This window comes from Jaculus jaculus, chromosome 5, assembly GCF_020740685.1.
Source record: "Jaculus jaculus isolate mJacJac1 chromosome 5, mJacJac1.mat.Y.cur, whole genome shotgun sequence".
NCBI classification, from domain to species: Eukaryota; Metazoa; Chordata; class Mammalia; order Rodentia; family Dipodidae; genus Jaculus; species Jaculus jaculus.
This window is the reverse complement of record NC_059106.1, coordinates 168,289,849-168,312,790: the sequence shown is the minus strand read 5'-3', so window position 1 is coordinate 168,312,790 and position 22,942 is coordinate 168,289,849. Positions and strand designations below refer to the sequence as shown.

General features: G+C 52.3%; 1 protein-coding gene across 1 annotated transcript; it reads right to left on the bottom strand.

Moving 5' to 3' along the window:
- Positions 1-753: 753 nt before the first annotated feature.
- Ehd3 (EH domain containing 3) lies at positions 754-22,379 on the bottom strand. Its single transcript, XM_045149213.1, has 6 exons — positions 22,339-22,379; positions 20,614-20,790; positions 15,741-15,838; positions 7,731-8,143; positions 7,076-7,240; positions 754-4,250 (listed from the first exon to the last, which is right to left on the bottom strand). Exons 1-6 carry the CDS (start codon positions 22,377-22,379, stop codon positions 3,723-3,725), a joined length of 1,422 nt encoding a protein of 473 aa, XP_045005148.1. The 3' UTR covers positions 754-3,722.
- Positions 22,380-22,942: the final 563 nt, after the last annotated feature.

The window sequence follows — 22,942 nt, the reverse complement described above, 5'->3', positions numbered from 1 at the left end:
CTGTCCGTATTGTACAGAATTGGACATTGCAAGTATGCTTCTTGTCCCTATGGATTCATAAACAGGGATTTTTGCTTTGGAAAGACTAGTGTCATTTGCTCTGGGAAAGGTTGCCATGTTCTTTCCTCTTCACTTATCCAGAAAGCACACTTCAGGGTGTCCCTCCCCGACCCCCACACCCTGCTGCAGCCCAAGTCCCCTCTGCACATCTCGGGAGTGCTCAGGATTAGGTGGGCAAACATGATGTGGTTGGTGGAACTTTTTTATAATGATGTCCACCAGTGTTGGCCACTGTGTCATCACTTCACAAACAAGACCTGCAGCTAACTTCCTGGACGTGCTTTAGGAGCTGCAAGGCCAGGAAGCTGCTGTGGCTGCTAGATTCACCTCCAGCCTGTGTAGCTTCCCCTGAGTGTATCTGCTGGCAAGATCCAAGATCATCTCCTGAACCTGGGTGCAATGCACTCTGGGTATTGTAGTTTTTCTTTTTCCAACTGATACACATGTGCCTGTGCGGCCCTGGGAAGACAAGAGCCCAGTTCTCAATACCTATGTTTTTTCAAGTGTCCAGCTTCACCCCGGCTTTCCTCTGCCCTCCACCTTTTACTCTGGTTTGAAACCATCCTGACTCTCATGAGTCCCAACAGCTGGGTATGTCTTCCTCTGCCCCCATGTGCAAAATCCCTCCCTCCTTGTGTTTTACACATGCCTCATTTCCTCACTCGCTTGTGAGCTCTTTGATTGCCTACGAAGTTGATCAATACCAACCACATGGAAGAACTTTATTATTCTCAATGATTCAAATAGTAAATCTCTAGAATTTTCCTAAGAGCCATTATGTGGGGTGTGCTCGGGGTCTTGAAGGTGAAGGATGGGTAGTGGAAGGACAAGCCGTAGTTCTAGGCTGAATATGTAGAGGCCAGTCCGTGTCTCTCAGGGAGGGACAAGCTCATTCTTGTCCCCAGACAGTTTGGCCCATTCTGAGGAGCTCACTCACACACGAAGTCTCTTAGTGAGGACGACTCAGGACACCTTCTCCCCACTTTGCTAACAAAGCCCCACACCCACACAGGCTCAGCAGTACCACCTGCACGTGCACATGACTATTCTTTGGTCAGAATGTAACGCTTTGGTATCAGGGGCAAGTTTCACTGGGCCAGGACTGGGGTGGGGGGTCCCTGCCTCACTGATGAGATCTGTGGTCCAGGTGGACAGTGTGGGAGAGAGGACCAAGGGGCCAGATGTAGTCGGGGTTCCTGTCATGTAACGACCACGATGTCTCTCCTTTCCATGCGAAATGTCCCCCAGGCTGAGGCAAGAGATCTCCCCAAGCCTTCAGAGCCTTGGCGAGGTCAGTAGGCCGCAGCAGCTAGAGACAGGGGGTGGCGCCCCAGGGACAGTGCCCCACACTTGTGTCGTCCTCCACGGAGGAGCCCCAAGCACGGGTCCTGCTCTCGGGAGGAAGAGGACAGAGTAACCATGGAGTTCCCGTGCCCGCCTCATCTCTCCTGAGTGGTCTGGAAGACAAGGTGGCTGAGTCACGGTCTGAGTGTCCAAGTGGTGGTTAGGGACAGGAGTCACTCACACACTCCCCTTTCCTTTACGATAAAAGACAGGAGCTGGGTGTGGTGGCGCACGCCTTTAATCCCAGCACTCGGGAGGCAGAGGTAGGAGGATCGCTGTGAGTTCGAGGCCACCTTGAGACTCCATAGTGAGTTCCAGGTCAGCCTGGGCCAGAGTGAGACTTTACCTTGGAAAACAAAACGCACCAACAAACAAAGTAAGACAGAGACTTCACTTCTACTTCCTCCTTGTTTCCCCTTTAGCCCAAACAAGATAGGGAAGAGCACTGGTCCCTCTGTTGGACTTGGCGCCTTGAGGCTGTCCCCAGAGAAGGCGAGACCTCTCTGCCGGTCACTCAGAAGAGGAGTGCACGTTGGTAGAAGGAAGCCCAGAAGTTCGGGGAGTATCTCCACTCAGCGCATGTGGGGAGCCACAAGGCAGAGGAGCGCCAGGCCACCAGGCCGTGAGTCCAGGCTGACCTCCGGTGGCCCCGGTGATCCATTTTCTTCCAAAGATGCGACCGGGAGCCCCAGGTGAGAGTCCCGTTCCATGGAATGATGAGCGATGGCTGCAAGCGTGCCCAAGGACACGCGCTGTACTGACGTGGACGCCAACGAGAAGCGCCCCGCAGCCGTGAGCGCGCCACAGCTACACAGAAGTTGCTACAGTCTGAACACGGATACAAGTAAGTTATACATGTTTTTTTTTTTTTTTCCCATTACAGCAGGAACAGAGCAGACAAAGTCGCTGTGGAGCAAGCTGGGACAGACTCCACAAGGAGTGTGGCAGGGTACTGCGCATGTGGATTGTGTCAAGGGTGCTAACAGTCCCGGGGAACAGGATCCAGACCTTGACCATTGTCCTTCGGAGAACCAGCACAAGGTCCTAGGGGCCAGTGGCTGCACACGAGCTCATAGGATTCAGGCGGGTGGGTGGGAGGCCGAGACGGGCCTGGCATGAACAGCCAGTGGGCCAGCCCACTCTCCTGATGGCTTGAAGTTCTGTGAAGCTAGGTACATGGGGCACAGAGCCAGAAGGCACAGTTTGTTTCCATGGAATGGCAGATGGCCATAAGGATGGGCCGTCAAATGCTGGCGAGCCCTGTCTCTTTGCCTGGCTGCTCTGGGAGGCTGTGGGTGGGCATGGGGGGGGGCACGGGCACATGCTCAGACTGTTGTCTGTGCTTTGCCATCAGTTAAGTGACACCTAGGTCGTGTAGGGACACTGGGGGAAGTCTGTGGGTCTCAATCAATCCCTGACTTGGAATCTTTGAATGTGTGACCTCTGTGAGTTTGGGAAGGTCTCCTATCATCTGTGAGTCAGACCTCTCACCGGAACAGTAAGGGACTGCTCCATACCTGCCTGGACATTAGGGAAGGCCACACTGACCTATGTACATGAAGTGCCTATGACATTCCCTGGCACACGGGAGAGGCTTGGGATGGGAGAGGCAAGTATGACCATCCAAATGTCCCAGGCCAGGGGGAGAAAACAAACCTGACAAAAACCCATGGACCAGATCCCACTGTTCAAAAAGAAGGCGGGGTGGCTTCCTTGTTCTTTCCTACCAATGTTTTCTCTTCACTCCTTCCCTCTGAGATCCTTGGGCATGAAGTGCAGGCAGAGTTCAAAACCAGCTTTGCAGTGAAAGGCAGAGGCTTCATCTTGGAAAGTCTCTCCCCTCTCCCCTCTGCCGCTCCCTTCCCTGCATGTTTCCCAGCCCCTGAGTAGATTTCTTATTAGGAAGCCAAAGAGGAAAAATAAAAGCATAGAAAATAAAGCAAACTGCCTATTCCATGAAAAGCCTTTCCCATCTGCTCAGATCCTGGGTATGGAGGCACTGGGGAACTGGGTGGATGCCATCTGTGGGCTAGTGAATTGCTTCATGTCTCCGGGAGTGGGAGACGGAGGGAAGAGGGAAGGAGACTGGAGACACAGGCTTACACCGTGGGACCTGAGGGTGCAGCCGCCCCTTTACAAACTCCAGAAACTTGCAGAGGCATCCAAAAAAGGATTAGCCCTTCTCACGTGCAGTGTGACTGTCAGGGTGTACGTGTGAGCGTGTGTGTGCATGTGCAGGTGTGTGCGTGGGTGTAGTCACCATGCCTGTGCCTTCAGATCCTCTAACCTTCCTGATCTGAAGCTGCCTGCTCCATCCATCACTCAGCAGCTTTCCTCTTAGATGGAGGCAGAAGATGGGCGGGCAGCTCGCTGGGCAGTTCATGCCCCTCCAGCTTGACCTTGATGAGGTGGTTGGCTAGGGCGAACTCCTCATCATCCAGCATGCCATCCTTGTCAATGTCGGCCAGCTTCCAGATCTTGCCCAGCACACTGTTGGGCAGCTTGGAGCGCACCATCTCCTTCTTGGCATTAGCGCCTGTGATCTTGCCATCCACCGGGGACAGGGTGTAGAAGATCTCATCGTACATGGGCTTGTCCCGGGCCACTACCCACTCGGCATCATCTATTCCCTCCCCGGCCCCCTCCCCGTACCCATGCCCGAAGGGGCCTTGCAGGGTGCCCTCGAAGGCTCCGCCCTTCACCATCTGGACGGGTCGCTGCGTCTCCTCCTGGCGCACCAGCACCATGAGCTGGGCGATGTCGTGTGCCAGCATGTCATCTACCACCTCCAGCAGCTTGCTCTTCAGGGGCTGGAATTTGCTGAAGTCCTGGGTCTGCAGCTGGTCCTGGGAAGAGAAAGAGAAGGGTGGAGACAGGATCGGGGACTGGAGGGCTTCCATTTGTGAGGGAGGGCGCCTTCTGCCGAGGCTTAAGAGGTCAAGCTGATCTACGCAACAAAATAATGAAAATAGGAGAGGGGAGCAGAAAGACGGCCTGCTGGTTTGAAGTTTTTTTTTTCTGGAAGAAAAACAAAGCCAGGGACTTGGAAAGAAAGGGAATTCCCATAAAAATTGACTTAAGATTTAAATCGCCAGTGTTATTCCATAGAGTAGCCCCTTAAATTTCTCCTTTGTAAAATTAGAGCTGGGCGTGGTGGCGCACGCCTTTAATCCCAGGGGAGGCAGAGGTAGGAGGATCATTGTAAGTTCAAGGCCAACCTGAGAATACAGAGTGAATTCCAGGTCAGCCTGAGCTAGAGCAAGACCCTAACTCGGAAAACAAAGCAAAGAAAAACAAAAACAACAACAGCAAAATTAAAATTAGCACAGGAGGAATTAGGTTTTACTACGGCTTTTCTTTTCAAACAAAATTTGTTTTCTTTTTTCTTTTAATATTTTTATTCATTATAGGGAGGGCATGGACACACATCAGAGCCTCTTGCTGCTGCAAACCAATTCCAGACACAAGTGCTACACTGTGCATTTGGCTTTACGTGGGTACTGAGGAATAGAACCTAGGTGTGCAAGCTTTGCAAACAAGTGCCTTTAACCACTGAGCAATCTCCCCAGCTGAAATTCATTTTCTTCTCCTTTCCCTGTGGAGGGCAAGCCTTCTTCTTACCTCCAACCCACCTCCAACCTCTCTTGTGTCTCCTAGCCTGCTCACTTCTAGGAGGGTTCCCAAACACGGGTCTCAGTGACTTCCAGGGGGCAGGGTGGGTGGCCCCACGTCCAGGCCTACACTCCCATAGCTGTTCACATTATTGATTCATCCCCTAACAGAACAGAGCATTGGACTGGCAAACTAAGGAGACTATAGAACCACTTAAGGTGAAAAGAGGTATTAGGTCCTTTGCTAAGGTCGTCTTCCCAAATGTTTGCATACAGACCCTTGACTTCTCAACAGAAGGAGAAACGAAGAACCAAGTGGTCTGAACTATGATGGCTGATAGACCCAAACTTTGTGTTAAAGCCATGGGAAATGCATGTCAGGCCCAGGAGTGAAGGGGTCAGTGGAAAAACACATACTTCTTCCCTTTTATAAATGTTTTAATGAGCTTCCATACATACAGACAATATGCCATGATCACAGATAAACATCTTTATTTGTAGTGCTGGGATTGAAGTGCTCTACTCCTGAGCTACAAACCAGCATTAGAGCTAAAGCTTTTTCTATTTTATTTGTATGAGAGAGAGATAGAGAGAGAGAATTGGTACACTAGGGCCTCCAGTCACTGCAACTGAACTCCAAACATGTGCGCCACCTAGTGCACATGTGTGACCTTGTGCTTGCCTCACCTTGGTGTGTCTGGCTTACTTGGGATCTGGAGAGTCGAACATAGGTCCTTAGGCTTTGCAGGCAAGTGCCTTAACTGCCAAACCATTTCTCCAGCCTTAAATCTTTTTTCTTCCTTGAAGTATTTTATTTATTTGCAGAGAGAGAAAGAGAGAGGGAGAATATGGGCGTGCCAGGGCCTCTGACCACTGCAAACAAACTCCAGATGCGTGTGCCACTTTGTGCATCTGGATTACATGGGTACTGGGAGATTGAGCCCAGGTTGTTAGGCTTTGTAGGTAAGTGCCTTAACTGCTGAGCCACCTCCCCAGCCCTGGTGCTAAATGCTGATGGGCTGGCTGTTCATCGTATACTAAGGAGCTTGCGCTGTATCCTACAAGCAATAGCTGTATGTGCAGAACAAAGCAGAAATCAGTTTCTTTTACTTTTTATCAGATAGGAAACTGAAAGTGCCTATTTGAGGCTGCTGTTATTTTTTATTTAATTTTCTATTTCCCCATTTTTTTTAAAAGAACTTTTATGTTGATGGGATTCTAGAGTCTCAAGAAGTTCAACAGCTGCTCAGAGTGGAGGTCTTGTGCGTTCATGCCCTGGTACCCCCTACTGGGATCAACTCACCTGACAAAGCCAGAAGCAGAGAAGGGCTTTGTGCTAAAGGCCTGGCAGAAAGGACCTCACTGAGTTGTACTGGCGCTCGCTCACTGAGTCTGCAGCAGCTGCACGCAAGATTCTCTGTAGACTGCTGTGCGATGCAATGAAGGTGCACAGGATGTCTAGTCCCTGGGGCATGGTACCCTCTAGCCTGGGCCTTGGACACAGGGCCTGGCTTTTCTACTTCAGGCCTGTGTGGGCCCCATGCTGGGAAAATGCTAAGCTCTCTGCTGCTTCTGTAAAAAGGAGATAAAAATGCTCCCCGCTGGGATGGCTTTGGGGAAAACCCACAAGAAATCCAAAGTGACAGCCTTTGGCTCAGAATAGAAACCTACAGCATGCATCAAAGATGGTGGCTCCCTGCCTGTCTGTGGTGCGTGTCCTAAACGGCTCCTAAGGAGGAGCCCAGAGACAAACCCAAGCACCTAAGAGCCTGAGGACTTAATCCATGTTTCCTTTCCATTACGCCCGGTACGGTTGGAAGGTTAACTGTGATCTTCAACCCCATCCCACACACCTGTCTCTGGGGCCCCAGCAGCGTTTCTCTCCAGGCTCTGCCAAGTTACCCGTCACATTAAAACTGTTGGGCACAGAGTACAGGTCTATTGCCATCTCCCTGCCTTCACTTCTGGGTTGAATTTTGCCTCGAGGGACCCTCCTCCATTGTCTGGTTGCCAGCTCATACGACAGTGTCCCTCCCGCTAGGGCCCCAAGCCATCATTACCTGCATTCTTTTCAAGTTGGGGAAGTCCCCAGGAGAGATCTGGTGTTCCCGCTCAATCCGGCCATAAATCTCTGCCAGGTTGTTCACTAGCTCCTTCTTCTTGTTGTCCTTCCCGAACACTGATGGCATCTCCTTCTTCAGAGAGCTGATGATGTAGGCGTGGACCTGACAAACGGGGGCCAGGAGCAACCTCACATCAAGACCCTGGACCAGCCCCTCCCAAAAGAACCTCCTCCTCCTCCTCCCAGAAGCTCCTCTCTCTCTTCTTCATGTTTCCCTTTCTGAGACTGTGTCGCCGTTGGCCCTCTCACAGTGCTTGGCTGGGCAAGGAACAAATGGGAGGTCACAGCAGTTGTGGGGACAGACGCAGCGATGGTGCCTGTTCGTGCACGCAAGGCATCTGGCTCTGTGAGGTGGAATCTACCCTTGTGGCCGCGCCTGACTGCATCAGCCCTCTCTGATTACCACTGAGGACAGAGGCACCTAGAGGCCATGAAGGCTTGGGATGAGTCAGGTCGTAAGCGTGGGGCTGGCTGGTCACCACCACCACCCCTCCTGCCTTGGAGGCCTGAGTAAGCGTGGCACACGCCGTGGGTACAGGGCACTCAGGCAGGCAGGCAGTGCTCCCCTTCCACGTGCCCAAGGGCAGCCTCACCTTGGCCAGCCGAGCCCTCTTGATGAGGTCGTTGAGCTTGCGCAGGGCGGCGTTGCGGGGTAGACTCTGGATGTCCCTGAACAGGTCCTGCTCTTCAGCTTCGAAGAGCTTCCGATTGTCGGGGATGAGGAGGGGGTGGGACCAGAAGGAGCCAATGTAGACCCGGATCACCTCTGGCGTGTTCACGATCTTCCCCAGGGACCACATGAGCGCCCCGTACACCCGCATCAGCTGCTGGGTCTCGATCTGGTCGGCCTTGTTCAACACCACTCGGATCTTGTCCTCGTGGTTCTTGAGGGCCTTGATGACCTCTGAGAACTCGTCGGAAATGTCCAGCTTGTGGGCATCGAAGAGCAGGATGATGCGGTCCACACGCTCAGCAAACCACTCGAGGACAGCCGCAAAGTCATACCCTGTGGCAGAGGGACAGTCAGTGGGAAGAGCTTGGGGGATGGGGCTAGGGAGAAGTCTGGTGCCTTAGAAACAAGGTCTTGGAAACCAGATGCGAGTTTTGTTCCTGACTTCTCTCTACTTGTTTGGCCTTGAGCAAATAGCCAGTGTCCCTTGGTGAATATATGCATGTCTGTTGTATGTTTTTGTTGTGAGTATCAAACCCAGGATCTAATGTATGCTATTACAAGTGTTTTACCAGAGTTACATTCCCAGCCCTCTTTAGTATTTTGTCATCTTTTAAAAAAAGTAATGGGCTGGAGAGCTGGATCAGCAGTTAAGGTGTTTGCCGGCAAAGTCTAATGCCCCAGGTTCCATTCCCCAGTACCCACGTAAAGCCAGATGCACAAGGTGGCATATATATGCACCCAGAGTTCATTTTCAGTGGCAAGAGGCCCTGGTGTGCCCATTCATTCCCTCTCCTTCTCTTCTCTGACTCTTTCTGCTTGTAAGTATGTAAATAAGTAAATAAATATTTTTTAAAATGAGCATTATGTGGCTGAGGAGATGGCTTAGTGAGTAAAGTGCTTGACCCACAAGCATGAAGACCAGGGTTAGTGTCTCTACCATGACAGTGTGTGCCAGCAATCCCGGGGCTGGGGAGGCATGGCAGCCAGGATCCTTAGGCTTTCTGGCTAGCTAGTCCAGCCAAATTGGAGACTTGTATGTTCAGTGAGAAATGTTGCTTTAAAAAACAAGCTGGAGAGTGATTGGGGGAGATATCCAATGTTGGACTCTGCATGCACACAAACATATGTGCACATATACCTGCACATCCATGTAACTCACATACATACACATGACATATACCACATATGTGTATGTGAAAAATGGGCATTAGGAAGTATCTAGTTAATAGAATGATGGGGATTAAATGCACGTAGCAGACACTCAGCCAATGCAGGATATTATTATAAGCATCAAGCTAGGTACTGCCCAGTTCTTCCCTTCATGAATTTAAGCTAGTGCCAGGGGTCCGGCTAGAAAAGGAACTTAGGACACTAAGCTTCTGTAGTTTTTCTTTTGAGAAAAGGTCTTGCTATGCAGCCCAGGCTGGTCTTACATTCAGAATCCTCCTGCCTCAGTCTTCCAAGTGCTGGGAATACAGGTAGGAGTAAAATCTCAGACACTCTTTATAAGGCCGACAAGCAGCATGACCGAAGATGGAAGGCCCTGATGAGCGTCCAGACCAGACCCGTCTGCATGTAAAGTCAGAGTTCCTGTGACACAGCAAAGTACTTGTTCTCCTACAGATGTCCAAGCTTCCTTCCTTCCTTACTCTTGCTAGAGCCCACAGTTGCCAAATGCTACTCTGTACGGGGTTCTTTCCAAGGACTTCGGGCAGCCACACCTTGGTTACCTAGCATTGCTTCATTTCTGGCTGGTTCTAGTAGCCCCGGAGCACCCACTCTGCTCACCACCAGGGAGCGAGGGATCAGGGAGAGGGTGGTTTGGACAGGAAGCGCTTCCCCAGCGGGGGCTTGACTGCTGGCTGATGGGACTCGATCATATAGTGGACTCAGCCCTTGACGGACTCATAATATGTCGGCATTATTGAGAAATAGTGGAAAACTGGGAGGCGGTGCCTAGTCAAGGGAAGTGGGCTGCTGGGAAGGGCACGCCTGGGAGACAGGTCTTGCCCCTAGCCCCTTCCTCTCCCCCCTGCCCTCTGCTTTCTGGCTCCCAAAAGGTGAGCAACTTTGCTCCACCATGATGATCTGTCTTACCCTAGTCCAGAAACAACGGAACCACGGACTGAAACTTCAGAAACCATGAGACAGAAAAAAAAAATCTTTTCTCCTTTCAAATTGTTTGTCTTAGGTAGTTGTCAGAGTGATGAAACGTCTAACTCAGAGGACGGGCTGTTCCAGTGGTCTGTATATTTGCAGACACAGAGGACAGGAAGCGCTCTTATCTCTCCGTGCCTCTGATCCTCTTCCACCACACTGGGGGGGGGGGCAGAGGAAGAGGCTCAAAGGGGTCCAGTAACTTGTGCAAGGGCGCACAGCACTTGATGGGAGTAGAGGGACCGGACTTTTCCAGTGAGCCCAGCAGGGCTCCCAGGCCTTTTCTCTGACCATCCCACATGACGCAGCTCTGGCATCTGGGTAGAAGTCCTTCACTGGGCTTCTGGTATGACCGGCCATCACGGTTTCCAACAGCACAAAGGTTACCAGGGAACATACTCTGGAGACCCAGAGTCCATGGAAGTTATTGACAGAAAGCCATTAGAAACGAGGCACTGGTTCCTGCCATGCCTCAGGAAGCGAGGCCAGAATCCAGGCAAGGGCATTCAGTAGCAATTCCTCACAAGCCAACCTCACTCAGAGTCTCAGGAAGGCCCGGGAGGCTGATCCCCCTCGTGCCGAGTTTCTGATCCCTAGGAGCTAGGTAGGCATCTCTCTGTGTAGGTGTGTTCATGTGCATGAGTGTGGGTGCACCCACGCCCCAGGGCACATGCAGAGGTCAGAGAACAGCTCTGGGTGCTGGTCCTTGCCACCCACCTCGCTTGAGGCAGGGCCTCGCGTTGCTCACCGTTTTCACCGCTGCGCTAGCCACCAGGCTGGCTGGCCCACGAGCTCCTGGGAAACCCTCTTGTCTCTACCTCCCTTCTTGACCTAGACAGGCTGGGGTCGCAGACGCTGGTGCCACAGTGCGCTGTCTTTGTGCGGGTTCTGGGGGTGCGAGCTCAGGTGCTCCTGCGCGTGCAGCGGCCACGTCGTCCAGTGAGCCATCTCGCCAGCCCCCCGCTAACCTACTTCCAGCAGATGCTGCTGCTGCTGGTCTGCAGACCACACTTGCATGAGCACCGGTCCACAACGACAGTGACGGCTAATGCTCAGCACTGGCACGTTTGCTAGGTGCCCACCATGCCTGGTGCTTCAGAGTCATCAACTCCTTCTTCCTCACGATCACCCTGTGAGGCTGAAACTAATATCAGTGCCAGTTTTTTTTTTTAAACTTTGTACACATTATTTATTTACGAGAGAGAGAGAGGGAGAATATGGGTGCAACAAGGCTTCTAGCCACTACAAACGAACCCCACACGCATGTGCCAGCTTGTGCATCTGGCTTACGAGGGTACCAGGGAACTGAACCTGGGTCCTCAGGCAAGCGCCTTAACCATTAAGCCACCTCTCCAGCCCATAGCGTCAGTTTTCAGATGAGTAGCCACAGTCACAGTGGGGAAAAGTAACTCTCCCAAGGTCACCCCACTGGTAGGTGGTGGCACTGGGATTCAAATCCAGAAGGTGGCTCTAGAGTCAGCCCTGTTCGCTGCCACCCCGACCTGCCTTTCAAAAGCTGGGATGGAGTGGAGGGGGGATATGGGGACTGCGGGAGCAAGCGAGGGGAGCTTTCCTATGACATCCTAAGGACAAGGGCTCCTGTTCATCTTCCCACTTCTGCAAGCTCTGAAGAGTCGCTATCAGTTGACACAGGGCGCTGCCAGAAGCCTCCTCCGGGGTGTGTGGCTGCAAAGCCCATGAGACAGAAGCAATGAGTCTGCGGGCTCCTCTCCCACTCCCTCTCAACTCCTGGCTGCTCCACAGTCCAGATAACCTCGGATTTAGACTAGGGGCCAGGCAGCTTCCTTTTGCAGATAATCAGCTAGGGACACAGGCCCGAAAGAACATGGATGAAGCCCTGGCCTGTGAGAGACTAGCAATGCAGTCTGATCCAGTCTGATTCAAGATGGCCATAAGGAGCAGCTTGCTGACTCTTCCCCCTTTCCCGACGTGGGCCCCAGCTGGCCAGTCCTTCCCGGGTCTGTGATCCCCTCCCGGGCCCTCCGACTAATCAAAGTCTTCCATACACACTTGAACTTTACAATGAGGCTCATCCTCATTAGATGCCTGATTATAAACAGTCCTGTTCCAAGCTGCTGTGTAGAGTTTCTGGTTTATCCCCTTTTCCCTCTGGGGACCCCTCCAAGTTGGGGGCGGGGAGACCCTTCATAACTTGGGAGCTTTTCTGCTTTATTTCTCTACTCTCGTAATTTACCCTTCATGTCTGTTTTTTTCAATTCTTTGCTAATTGTAGACAAGAACTGGCGACTTGAGAACCACTGGCTTGGGGAGTTCTAAGCCCACGCAGAGCCCAGAGCTCTCAGCCCCACAACCTCTCTACAGACGTGCCTGCAGAGGAAGCAGTTGTTTTCTGGGTGGCCTTGGGCAAGCGTGAGCTGTAAGATGAGGACAAATGGCTGGCTGAGCGAAGACTCCGGAATTACGTCATAGCAACCACACCTGCCATTCAGCGGGAGGAGGGCGTTGAGTGGGACACAGCCCCAAGGTCAGGATGCGAGGTACGCCCGGTGACCAGCCCTTCTCCTGCTTGCTCCCAGGAAGGGCTCTGAGACCACAGTACATTCTCTTGAGCATCTCCAACGGCACCGTCCCTGAGTCCAGGGCCAGTGCGAGGGGAGTCTGGACACAGACGTGGCTCTTCCCAGAATTTCTGCTGTTTATCTGCTGGCACCCAGGGAGCTGACGGGCAGGCTCCAGGCAGGAGCCTGGACAGCCTACAGGGAGCTGTGGCTCCTACCTCCAGGCTACAGAGGCTGGGAAGAGAGAGCATTTCTGAGTAATATCCGGAAGGAGAAAATCAATGAGACAAACCCAATAAGTAAGGCCACCCCTTAATCACCCGGCGCTTCCCTCTCAGGCTGAAATGCAGTACAAGGCAGCAACAATGAAGGAGAATTGTGCTTAGGATTTTCTGGAGCATAGCAAACCTCCTTGGAACAGAACAAGCCCGTCTTAGAGAGTAGGGAGTGGGGCTGCAGAGAGGCTGAAGGCTTGCTCAAGCTCACACAGCCAGGCCAGGTGGTGGCAATTACAGGCCCCGAACCCAGGCGCACATTTTCTTCTTAGCTCTTAGTGTTGGGTGAGCCCGGAACTCACTAGTCTGACGTGGGCCCCAGCTGGCCAGTCCTTCCCGGGTCTGTGATCCCCTCCCGGGCCCTCCGACTAATCAAAGTCTTCCATACACACTTGAACTTTACAATGAGGCTCATCCTCATTAGATGCCTGATTATAAACAGTCCTGTTCCAAGCTGCTGTGTAGAGTTTCTGGTTTCCCCCCTTTTCCCTCTGGGGACCCCTCCAAGTTGGGGGCGGGGAGACCCTTCATAACTTGGGAGCTTTTCTGCTTTATTTCTCTACTCTCGTAATTTACCCTTCATGTCTGTTTTTTTCAATTCTTTGCTAATTGTAGACAAGAACTGGCAACTTGAGAACCACTGGCTTGGGGAGTTCTAAGCCCACGCAGAGCCCAGAGCTCTCAGCCCCACAACCTCAAGCCCCACACTTATTGCGGTGGGCATAGAGCATGTCCCCTCGAGCCCTTGAACGTCTCTGTCAAGCCCTAGAGGCATTTTGGAGAAAGAGAAGCGCAAAGGTGTGCAGCTCCAAGACAGGGAAGGGTTTGGCTAACAATGGGGGCCAATGCCACCCAGGGTGTCTACTGGGAGCAGCCACCAAGTGTGGTTTCTGCAGACTCATCGCAGGCCTTCAGAGGACCAGGCTGTCATTCCAGATGCGCCCCTGCCTCAGGCCATGGGGTTTCAGGCTGTTAGTGAGTTAGGGAGTGGGGGTGCAAAGGCCGGGGGTGGCGTTTCAAGGGAAGGGGTGGCAGGGGTTCCCAGCTGGGATGCAGTCAGGAAATGTGCTTCCCAAGGGAGAGGACATGAAGGCTTCCGGAGTCCTCAGGAGGATGCTGCATCCCTGCTGCTTCCCAGTAATGAGCCGGGCCGGGCACATCCTGCCACTTCCAGGAACTCCTCCCTGCCCGCCTCTCCTGCCCACTCCAGTGCATTTCACCGAGAGACACGTTTTGGCCTGAGACCTCCTGGAATTGGCTTCCCTGGTGCCTCTTCTAGTTTTCCACACAAGATGCACCTTGTTCCAGAACATTCTGAGCAGGGATCACATTTTTCTGGGTTCCAGCCTGGGGAGTTACCTTTCCAGGATAGTAAGGGGGTCAAGGTCTCTGTGCTGACTTGATCTCTACACCAACCCCTTTGGTGAGTCACAACCTGGAGCCTCCGAGGCACAGAGAGGAGAGGGAGGGAGCCTGTGTGTATGTAGATTCATTCGGGAACTCTGGGTCTACGGCTTGGAGGAAGAACATGGGGCTGTGGACATGGGCAATGCTCCCCATTCCCCCGCTCCCCAGCACTTGGGTCACTGGAGTGTGTGATGTCTTCCCTGGTTCTGGTCTCCTCAAGGCAACAGGGAGATACCACTTGAGGTCAGCGTAGGAGAGAGCCCTGGCCACTTCCCAGAGCAAACTGCCAGTTCAAAGAGGCTGACTTTCGGGTGCCGATCTGGCTCCAGCCCTTTATCCCAAGGCTGTACTTCATGTCAGAGATACAATTCGTGGCACAGAAAGGGTTGGGTAGCTGGGCATGGCGGCCAATGCCTGTAGTTCCAGCACCAGGGAGAAAGGGCAGGAAGATCAGAAGTTCAAGGCCCGGTCTCAGCTACCTAGAGAGTTCTAGGCCAATCTGGGTTACATGAGACCTTGTCTCAACAAGGTCAAAGCCAGAAATGGGAGAGGGCTCCCGAGAGGCACAGAGAAAGTATGCCAGGAGAAGCTGGGGTTGGTGGGTGGCCTGGAGCCCTGGGTTTGTCTTCACAGCACCAGCCTAGCATGTTGGTGCTAGAAGCAAACAATGGTGATGATGCCGTGCGGAAAGGACAGTGGTGGTGGCCATAGTGGTGATGATGATGATCTCTAACACCCCAGACCTACTGGATGTTTGCTATATGCCAGGCAGAACCACTTTCTCCAGTATTCTTCTTTTTTAAAATTAAAATTAAAATTTTATTTTATTTATTTATTTGAGAGAGCGAGACCGAATGGGCGCACCAGGGCCTTCAGCTGCTGCTCAGGAACTCCAGATGCCTGTGTCCCCTTGTGCATCTCTGCCAGTACTCTTTAGCCCTCAGCAACCCTGCCAAACTGGTTTCCCTTGACATTGAGGTAAGGATCCCTGCCCAAGGTCACCTTGCTTAGCAGGGACAGAACTGCCAGTCAGCGCCAGCTCCGGTCCACCAGGCCGGTGACCTCCTAAAGAAATGACCCGTATTTATCTGTAGTGAAGTTTTCAAAGTGCGCTCACATGCCCGGCTCCCTCCGTGCACGGCCCGAGGGTGCTGTGAACCCCCTCCGAGGCGCTCACGTTCTCTGGATGCAGCGCCTCCCTGGCAGGATGGCAAACCCCGGGCAGGGGAGGCGCTGCAGGGACATGAGAAGCCAGGCCAGACGCCTCTTAGAGGACAGGTTAACACCATGTGCAGGCCGCACTGATGTGCCGTTTTCCCGAAGAGAACACAAAGACCAGCCTTTTCCTGAGCTCCGCAGGACCCAAACTCATCGGCTGGCCCCTGCCTAGGACGGCCCCAGGTAAAACAGCCTCCCTCAGCAGACGAGCGCCCGCCTGCCATGAGACTGTAAGACATCTCTTGTGATGCAGAAAAGCAAATACACTCGACGGAACCGATCCGAATGTGATCAGGCGGCCCAGAGCCTCCACCCGGCCTGCATGCTGCTTACCTCGGCTGATCCTCTGCTTCTCCCCGGAGAGGATGCCTGGCGTGTCGATCACACTGATGCTCTCCAGCACGGCGTTGGGCAGCTGGGCACACACGAACCTGCGCAGATGGCAAGAGGGTGGGTGCAGTGGGCTGTTAGGGCAATTTCCCCGGTCCCTAGCCTGGCTCTCCCTTGTGCCAGAGGGTCACCGGCGTGGACCTGTTGGGAATGGGGCATAGCCAACGGCTGAAGCCTGGTCCTCTTGTCCCTGCCATGCTCCGTCTCAGGACGCTTGTACTCAGGTGAGTGTGGTAAAACGCTGGCTGGCAGGCACGGCTGCTCCCCCCCACTTCCTGTGTGAGCAAAGCCCTGGCCTGATGCTTGGTAGTTTGAATGCAAGTCTCCCATAGCCTCAGGTATTATTTTTATTGTCATTAAGATTAACCTTCCTGGGCTGGAGAGATGGCTTAGCGGTTAAGCGCTTGCCTGTGAAGCCTAAGGACCCCAATTCGAGGCTCGGTTCCCCAGGTCCCACGTTAGCCAGATGCACAAGGGGGCGCACGCGTCTGGAGTTCGTTTGCAGAGGCTGGAGGCCCTGGCGCGCCCATTCTCTCTCTCCCTCTATCTGTCTTTCTCTCTGTGTCTGTCGCTCTCAAATAAATAAATAAATAATTAAAAAAAAAAAAGATTAACCTTCCTGCTTAAGTCTCCAGCAGCCTGCTAGAGGGGGCATATCACAGGAGCCAGATCTTATCCCAGCCCAAAGGTCCACTGGAGAGAGTTTGAGCTCGGGTGGGTCTCTGCTTGCTGGTGTTGGCATGCGCTTGCTTGTGTCGCTGAATGCTCGGTGATTTCTCTCCACCTGGATGCATGGAATTAAGCGGTTCTTCCGCCATCAGTGGACCGTCCCGAACCTCCCCCGGGTCTGTCAGCTTGAAATAAATCCCTTCTTCCCATTAACCGTGCCTGTGTGGATGTCCATCCCAGCAACAACGTGCTGACGACGACACTTGTGTTCCCAGCTCTCAGTCGTCCTTGGCCATCTACCTCCCGCCTTGAGCGACTCGACTGAGTGGAGGCTGACCCTGACGGCCAATCCAAAGGGCCTCCTCTTGCACAGGGGCGGGGGGAGCCTCGAGGTACCCACACAGAGGCAGGTCTCCCTTGATCTCAGAGGTAGTCTCCCACATGTGTCTTCATCTGCAAGTGCCTATTGTTCAGTGCAAGAGCAGAGAGCCATGAGCCTGCACCAGACCACACAGAGTGCCAGGGTGGCCTGGAGGTCTGCTCTTTGATATCTCCTCAGTAAGTCTGAGGTAGCCAGGGCTCGTGCTGTGAGCCCCCCACCGTTGGGAACGCTGAGCCTCTTTGATTTCCATCCCTGCTCCTGTAGCACAGGCAATTCGGGGTGCAATGGGGGCTGGCACTCTGAAGTCAGTCAACAGTCCAAAGTGACCCAGGCACAGACATGGCTTCCAAGGAGGTGGCACTGGGGCTGGCCAGCAGAACGCATCTGGGCACCTTAACGGTGAGCTAATGGCTAGACTTAACACTAGGACGGCAGTGCCGCCTCACTCAGGAGGAGCAGGAATGCAACGCTGCCTGGCATGGGACGCGGGCCTGCTTGGTGGCATCCACAGAGCTAACGGGAATCTATGGTCAGCACCGCGTGGAAGGGGGCTCCCCCTGATGCCCGCTGTCCTTCCAGAAGGCATGCCTGGCGGCTCCCAGCCAGCCCCCGTCTCAGTGGTGAGTGCTCCTGGGCACAGTCATACAGTTTACTACACCATTTAGGGGGTCCCACACAGAGCCCCTTTCTTTCATCCCTCCCTGCTTGTATTTCTCTTTGTTTTCAGTTTCCTCTAACTGGAATGCCCATTTTTACCTTTCCACTGTCACTAGCCCACCATGTCATGCCCATGTCAAATGCCAGCTGTTCTGCAACGGCCTCTCAGTGCTACTCTACCCTGCTAGTGGACCAAGACTGGACTCGGCCTCATTTCCTCTGTTGAGTTGACCCATGCCACTGTCAACCCAGAACCTGGAATAAAACATGGATTCCAGGCTGGAGGGGTAGCTCAGAGGTTAAGGCACTTGCTTGCAAAGCCGAAGGATGAAAGAGAATGGGCATGCCAGGGCCTCCAGCCACTGCAATCGAACTCCAGAAACACGCGCCCCCTCGTGTGCACGTGGGACCTTGAGTGCTTGCGCCACTTTGTGCATCTGGCTTATGTGGGATCTGGGGAGTCGAACGTGAGTCCTGAGGCTTTGCAGGCAAGTGCCTTAAATGCTAAGCCATCTCTCCATGAATAAAATATTTTTAGAAAGCCATGAATTTCATCCCCTAGCACCTCACCGTCATTACTGCCACACTGCTCTCCTTCCTGCATTCCGCTCCAGGCCAGCACTACCCAGATCCCCAGGGCCAGGGACCCTCCCCAAAATCACAGATTGAAAGACAGAGAGGCCAAGTCCCTCAGCAGCGTCACATTTCGTATTTGTTTTTCTCTTCACACGGGTTCATATATTTTCACATTACTCTTTTTATTAAGTTGTGCATAAGCATGTGTCTGCATGTATTCAAGGGTGCCTGTGTGGGGGTCAGGTCAGGGAACAACCCTGGGGTATGAGTCCTTGCCTTCCACTCTGTCTGAGACAGTGTCTCCCTTGTTTGCCAATGCACAGACTCGCTGGCCCATAGGCTTCTGGATTCCTCCAACTCTGCCTCCCGTTACTGGACACTGGGATTACAGACCTGTGCCTTATCCAGCCCTGTGTGGGCTCTGGGGCTCTGAACTCTAGTGGTCAGTCTTCCTGTACAATAGGAACTTTTAATCATGGAGCCATCTCCCCAGCCCTTTATAGATGTCTCTCTCCACCCTTCTCCCCCACAATGCCGTTCCTGAAATGTAACCACGGTACTCAATTACAGCTACCCGCTCGATATGTGCTGTTCTCTCCCTAGGATTTTCTTTACATATTTGCAGGCACAGACTGGGGGTAGAGAGGCTTTGCAAATTGTATTGTATAGATGCAGACAATAATATTGAAAGAGGCTCAATGTTTTTACTCAGGGTAAATCATACAACCCACCTCATGCTCAAATACACCCCGCCCCCCCCACCGACACACACTCCTCTTGATTTCAAAATGCCTGACCACAGACTGAGTGAGACCTGCTGGGTTTGGACAATGACATAAAGGTGGCTCCTGTCTCAGGAATGCACCAGTTACAATGGCAATTACACATCATCTGTTATCATAGCAGACCATATGCTATTACGCAGAACACTATTATCATTGTGAGCAGTGGGGTTAACCACTGACCCTGCTCTGAGCGCTTTGGGAGACTGCCTCTTGTGTGTCTGGGGAGCCTCTCTCATCTGGGGGCAGCGCATCTCTGCTTTAGAGGGAGACACACCTTAGCTTAATCCCAGCCACTCACTGCGGCCTGCAAACATCCAGAATCAAACACATCATGCCCCCCCCCCCCCGCCCCCAGGTGCCCCTGCTCAGTCTTCTCCATCAGCCTCTCCCCCTTTGCTGTGTTTTTAGCATCCTGGGTGCCTAACTTTCCCTTCACCTCGGGCTGCGACCTCTGCACTTGGCTCCAGGTATCAGAGACACTCCTGGACTCAAGGGCTCTGTCACAGCGTACCACTATCACCCCAATCTGCTTACGCTGATTCTGTTTCTGGCTACACAGAAGCCACACATGTACCCTCAGACTTCTCCCTGCAAGGCCAGATCTCCAAGGGTGATTTTTCAACAGGACCAGGCTTCCTGTCCCTGCTTTGGGAGCATGTCCCAGCAGCAGGCATTCCACACATGTTCCAGACCCCTGTTCCCCTCCCTGTCTCCGAGAGTTACTGGCTGCATGTTGCTATAGGCAAAATGAGAAACAAATTCACAGGATAAGAGATGTTGTAAATCCTTGGGGCAATGGGCCGTGATTTCTAGAGCTGAAAAATTCAACAGTGGGCATTCATTTTGCTCACTGAATAATTAGAGAATCAAACTAAAAAAAAAAAAAAAACCCCGCAATAATGATCACATCACCATAATTTAACATTTCTGTGGGTTACTGTGTTCCAGACATGAAGTACTTTCAGTTCAACATCTCACCTCTCTCTGAACTCCTTGAAGATATTGTTATTATTATCCTACTTTACATAGAAGAAAAGTCAGACTTAGAAAATTTGGCAACTTGTCCAAGATCCACAGTACAAGGAGGGCCATGAACCCAGGTCCATCTGGAGCCAAAGCCTATATTCTTTCCAGCACACGTGTGATCAGGGGATTGGTTTACATTCCAGTTAAGCATAATAACACTGTGAAGGCCCAGATCAGCTTGCCAAACACTCTCTAGAGCTTTCTCCACTCAAATAATTCTCACGATGGCCTTGGTACTTGCAGGCCTGAATTTGTCCCAGGAGAAGGGGGTGACCTGTCCGTGGTCATACTAGAAGTTTAGTACAAGAGTCAGAACTCAAACCCAAGGCTTTCCCCTTATATCCAGGGTTCTTTCCAAGAAAGGAAAACATGCAGAAATAAGAAGAACCTTTTGTCCTCTTCCAGTTAGGTACAAGTCCCAGCCATGATCCAGTCAAGAGCTGGGAAACAGACAATATCCTTGGACACTTTTGGAGGTAGGCGCAGGCCAGGGTCATGTGATCATGAGCAGAGCTTTCTGCTCACTGTTCTGGAGGAATCAACCCAGCATTTATAGCTCCCATATCCCTCTATGGTGACTGACTCAGTCATGTTCCCAGCAAGGGGTGGTCAAAAGAACAATATGGAAAAGGCCCAGAGGCTCCCAGGACTAGCCTCAGGGTTGTCTTCCCTCCTATACTCCAAGGAGCCCAGCCCACAGTGAGAGCCTCTCCACACTCACCTGTTCAAGAAGGCATTGCCGAAAGCGTTGAGTTTCCTGAAGGGTTTCTTTGGATCCACCACCAGCGCGTTCCCAGGGATGATTCCCTCCACATCCCCTTGCATCACAGCAATGAAGGAGTCAGTGGTCGGCTCGGGCCCGATCCTCATGCCCGGGAAATCCTGTTCCAGCAGGTACCTGGCAGAGAGGAGTGCAGTCATCCGCAAGGATGTCACTCACAGGCCACCGTGGAGTGTCCACTACACAGCTGGCAAGACATGAGCCACGGGTGGGGGGAGGGGAGCAAGAGCTCCCGAACCCAAGAACTTTGCAGAAGGTGGAATTTCAATTACTCTCTGTTTTTCTTGGTCCTTTCCTGCCCCCTGCATCAGCAGGAGGGGGACTGAAGGAAAGAAAGGTTTGGGTTTAGAAATACAGCATGGATTGCAGTTGATTCCTGCAGACTTCGGAAATGAAGAAAACCGGCTGAAATTCCTGCCCAGTCATAGAAACAGACTGTGCATAGACCCTTCTGGCTCCTCATAGTCACTGTTTATATACATGACTGCTCACCTGAAGTGAACACAGCTTGTACAGGATCTAATGTAAATACAGGGTGAAGGGTACATTATGAAAAGGGAACTTCCAACCTTTTGGGTCCCCCTCTAGCTTCTGTATGTGGCATTGTGAATCCATGTGCTTCGTGCCCAGATGTGTGTTCTTTCTTTTTTATTTTAATTTTTTTTTTTTGAGGTAGGGTGTCACTCTAGCCCAGGCTGACCTGGAATTCACTATATAGTCTCAGGGTGGCCTTGAACTCATGGCCATCCTCCTACCTCTGCTTTGCAGTGCAGGGATTAAAGGCATATGTCACACCTGCCTCCAATAAGCATCTTTAACTGTTGAATCACCTCCCCAAACCCCTGTGCTTTGTTTTTTGACCTGCTCTGCCTAGAGAGGTGTCAAAATTTATTTATTTTTCAAATATTTTATCTTTATTTGAGAAAGAGAGACAGAGGGACAAAAGGAGAGAGAGAGAGAGAGAGAGAGAGAGAGAGAGAGAGAGAGAGAGAGAGGGAGAAAGAGAGAGAGAGAATGGGTGCACCAGGGTCTATAGCCTCTGCCAATGAACTCCAGATGCATGTGTCACCTTGTGCATCTGGCTTAATGTGGGTCCTAGGAAAATAGAACTGGGCCTTTTGGCCTTGTAGGAGGCACCTTAACCTCTACGCCATCTCTCTAGCTCCCAAATTTATTTGTACGGACGGATGCTTTTCTATTGTATCAACAACTGTACGTACACATGCCCTGCCCCCAAAGGGTGCCTACTCTAACCACAGAGGACGCTGTGCAGCAGGCAGGCGGGAATCTGCATATCCTGTGATGTTTATGAAGATTACATCTGATGTCTGAAAGAGAGCAGCTGGGCTCTACTTCACTCCTCATAGTGAATTCCACTATGTGAATTATTACAAATCTTTAGTGCAGACCTTACTGATGGGTTAATGATCTGCACTGCCTGCGTGGAAGAAAGCTGGCAGTGAGGCATTGCACACCGTGTCAATCAGAGAGGTGAGGGGGAGGGAGGTCCGTATGGAGGACTAGCTGAAGGCACCAGAGCTCTACTTCAGAAGTTCTGATCTGCTTGGTCAGGGGAGAGAGCGTAGCAACTGCTACTTTTTAGAAGGTTCCCGTCTGACTCAGACATGCAGTCAGGGAAGGGAGTATAACTTACTCCTTACCAACCTCTCACGCTCCTGGTAATAGCCATTGCCATGCAACAGCATGCCCACATACCAGGTCACTCTATTACAAGCAGCTGAACAGCACCTTCTCTTTTGGACCCCACACTGGTCATGTAGGTAGGTACTAAGGAAAATGAAACGTGTTGTATAGCTCTCCCAAAGTCAGGCAGCTTAGGGACAGCGCTAGAACTCAAGTCCCTATGAGTGTGACATCAAACCCTTTACTCTTCCTCTTTCTTCAACTGAAAAATCAGTGGTCCAGGCCCACGGACAGACGGGACACAGCTGGGCCACAAGGCCAGGTGTTCCCGGCCCAAGCCACAGCACCCTGCCACCCTGTGACCCCCCCAGGAGAGAGAGAGAAAGCACGGTGGGCTGGCTTTCCTCTGGGACCTCAGCAGGCTACGTCTGCCTTTGGGAAGTGTCTGCCTTTGGGAAGTGCGTGGAGATGTGCTCCAATCCACAGTTCCCTGGCAGTTAAGCTGGGTTGCTATGTGACCTGTCCCCAAGGAGCTGGTGGGGGCGCTGTGCCAACCGTAGTCTCTGAGGAAGCTGCTGATCTGGTCAGAGCCTGGAGCCCTGCGGCCTGGGAGGTTGGCCCCCCT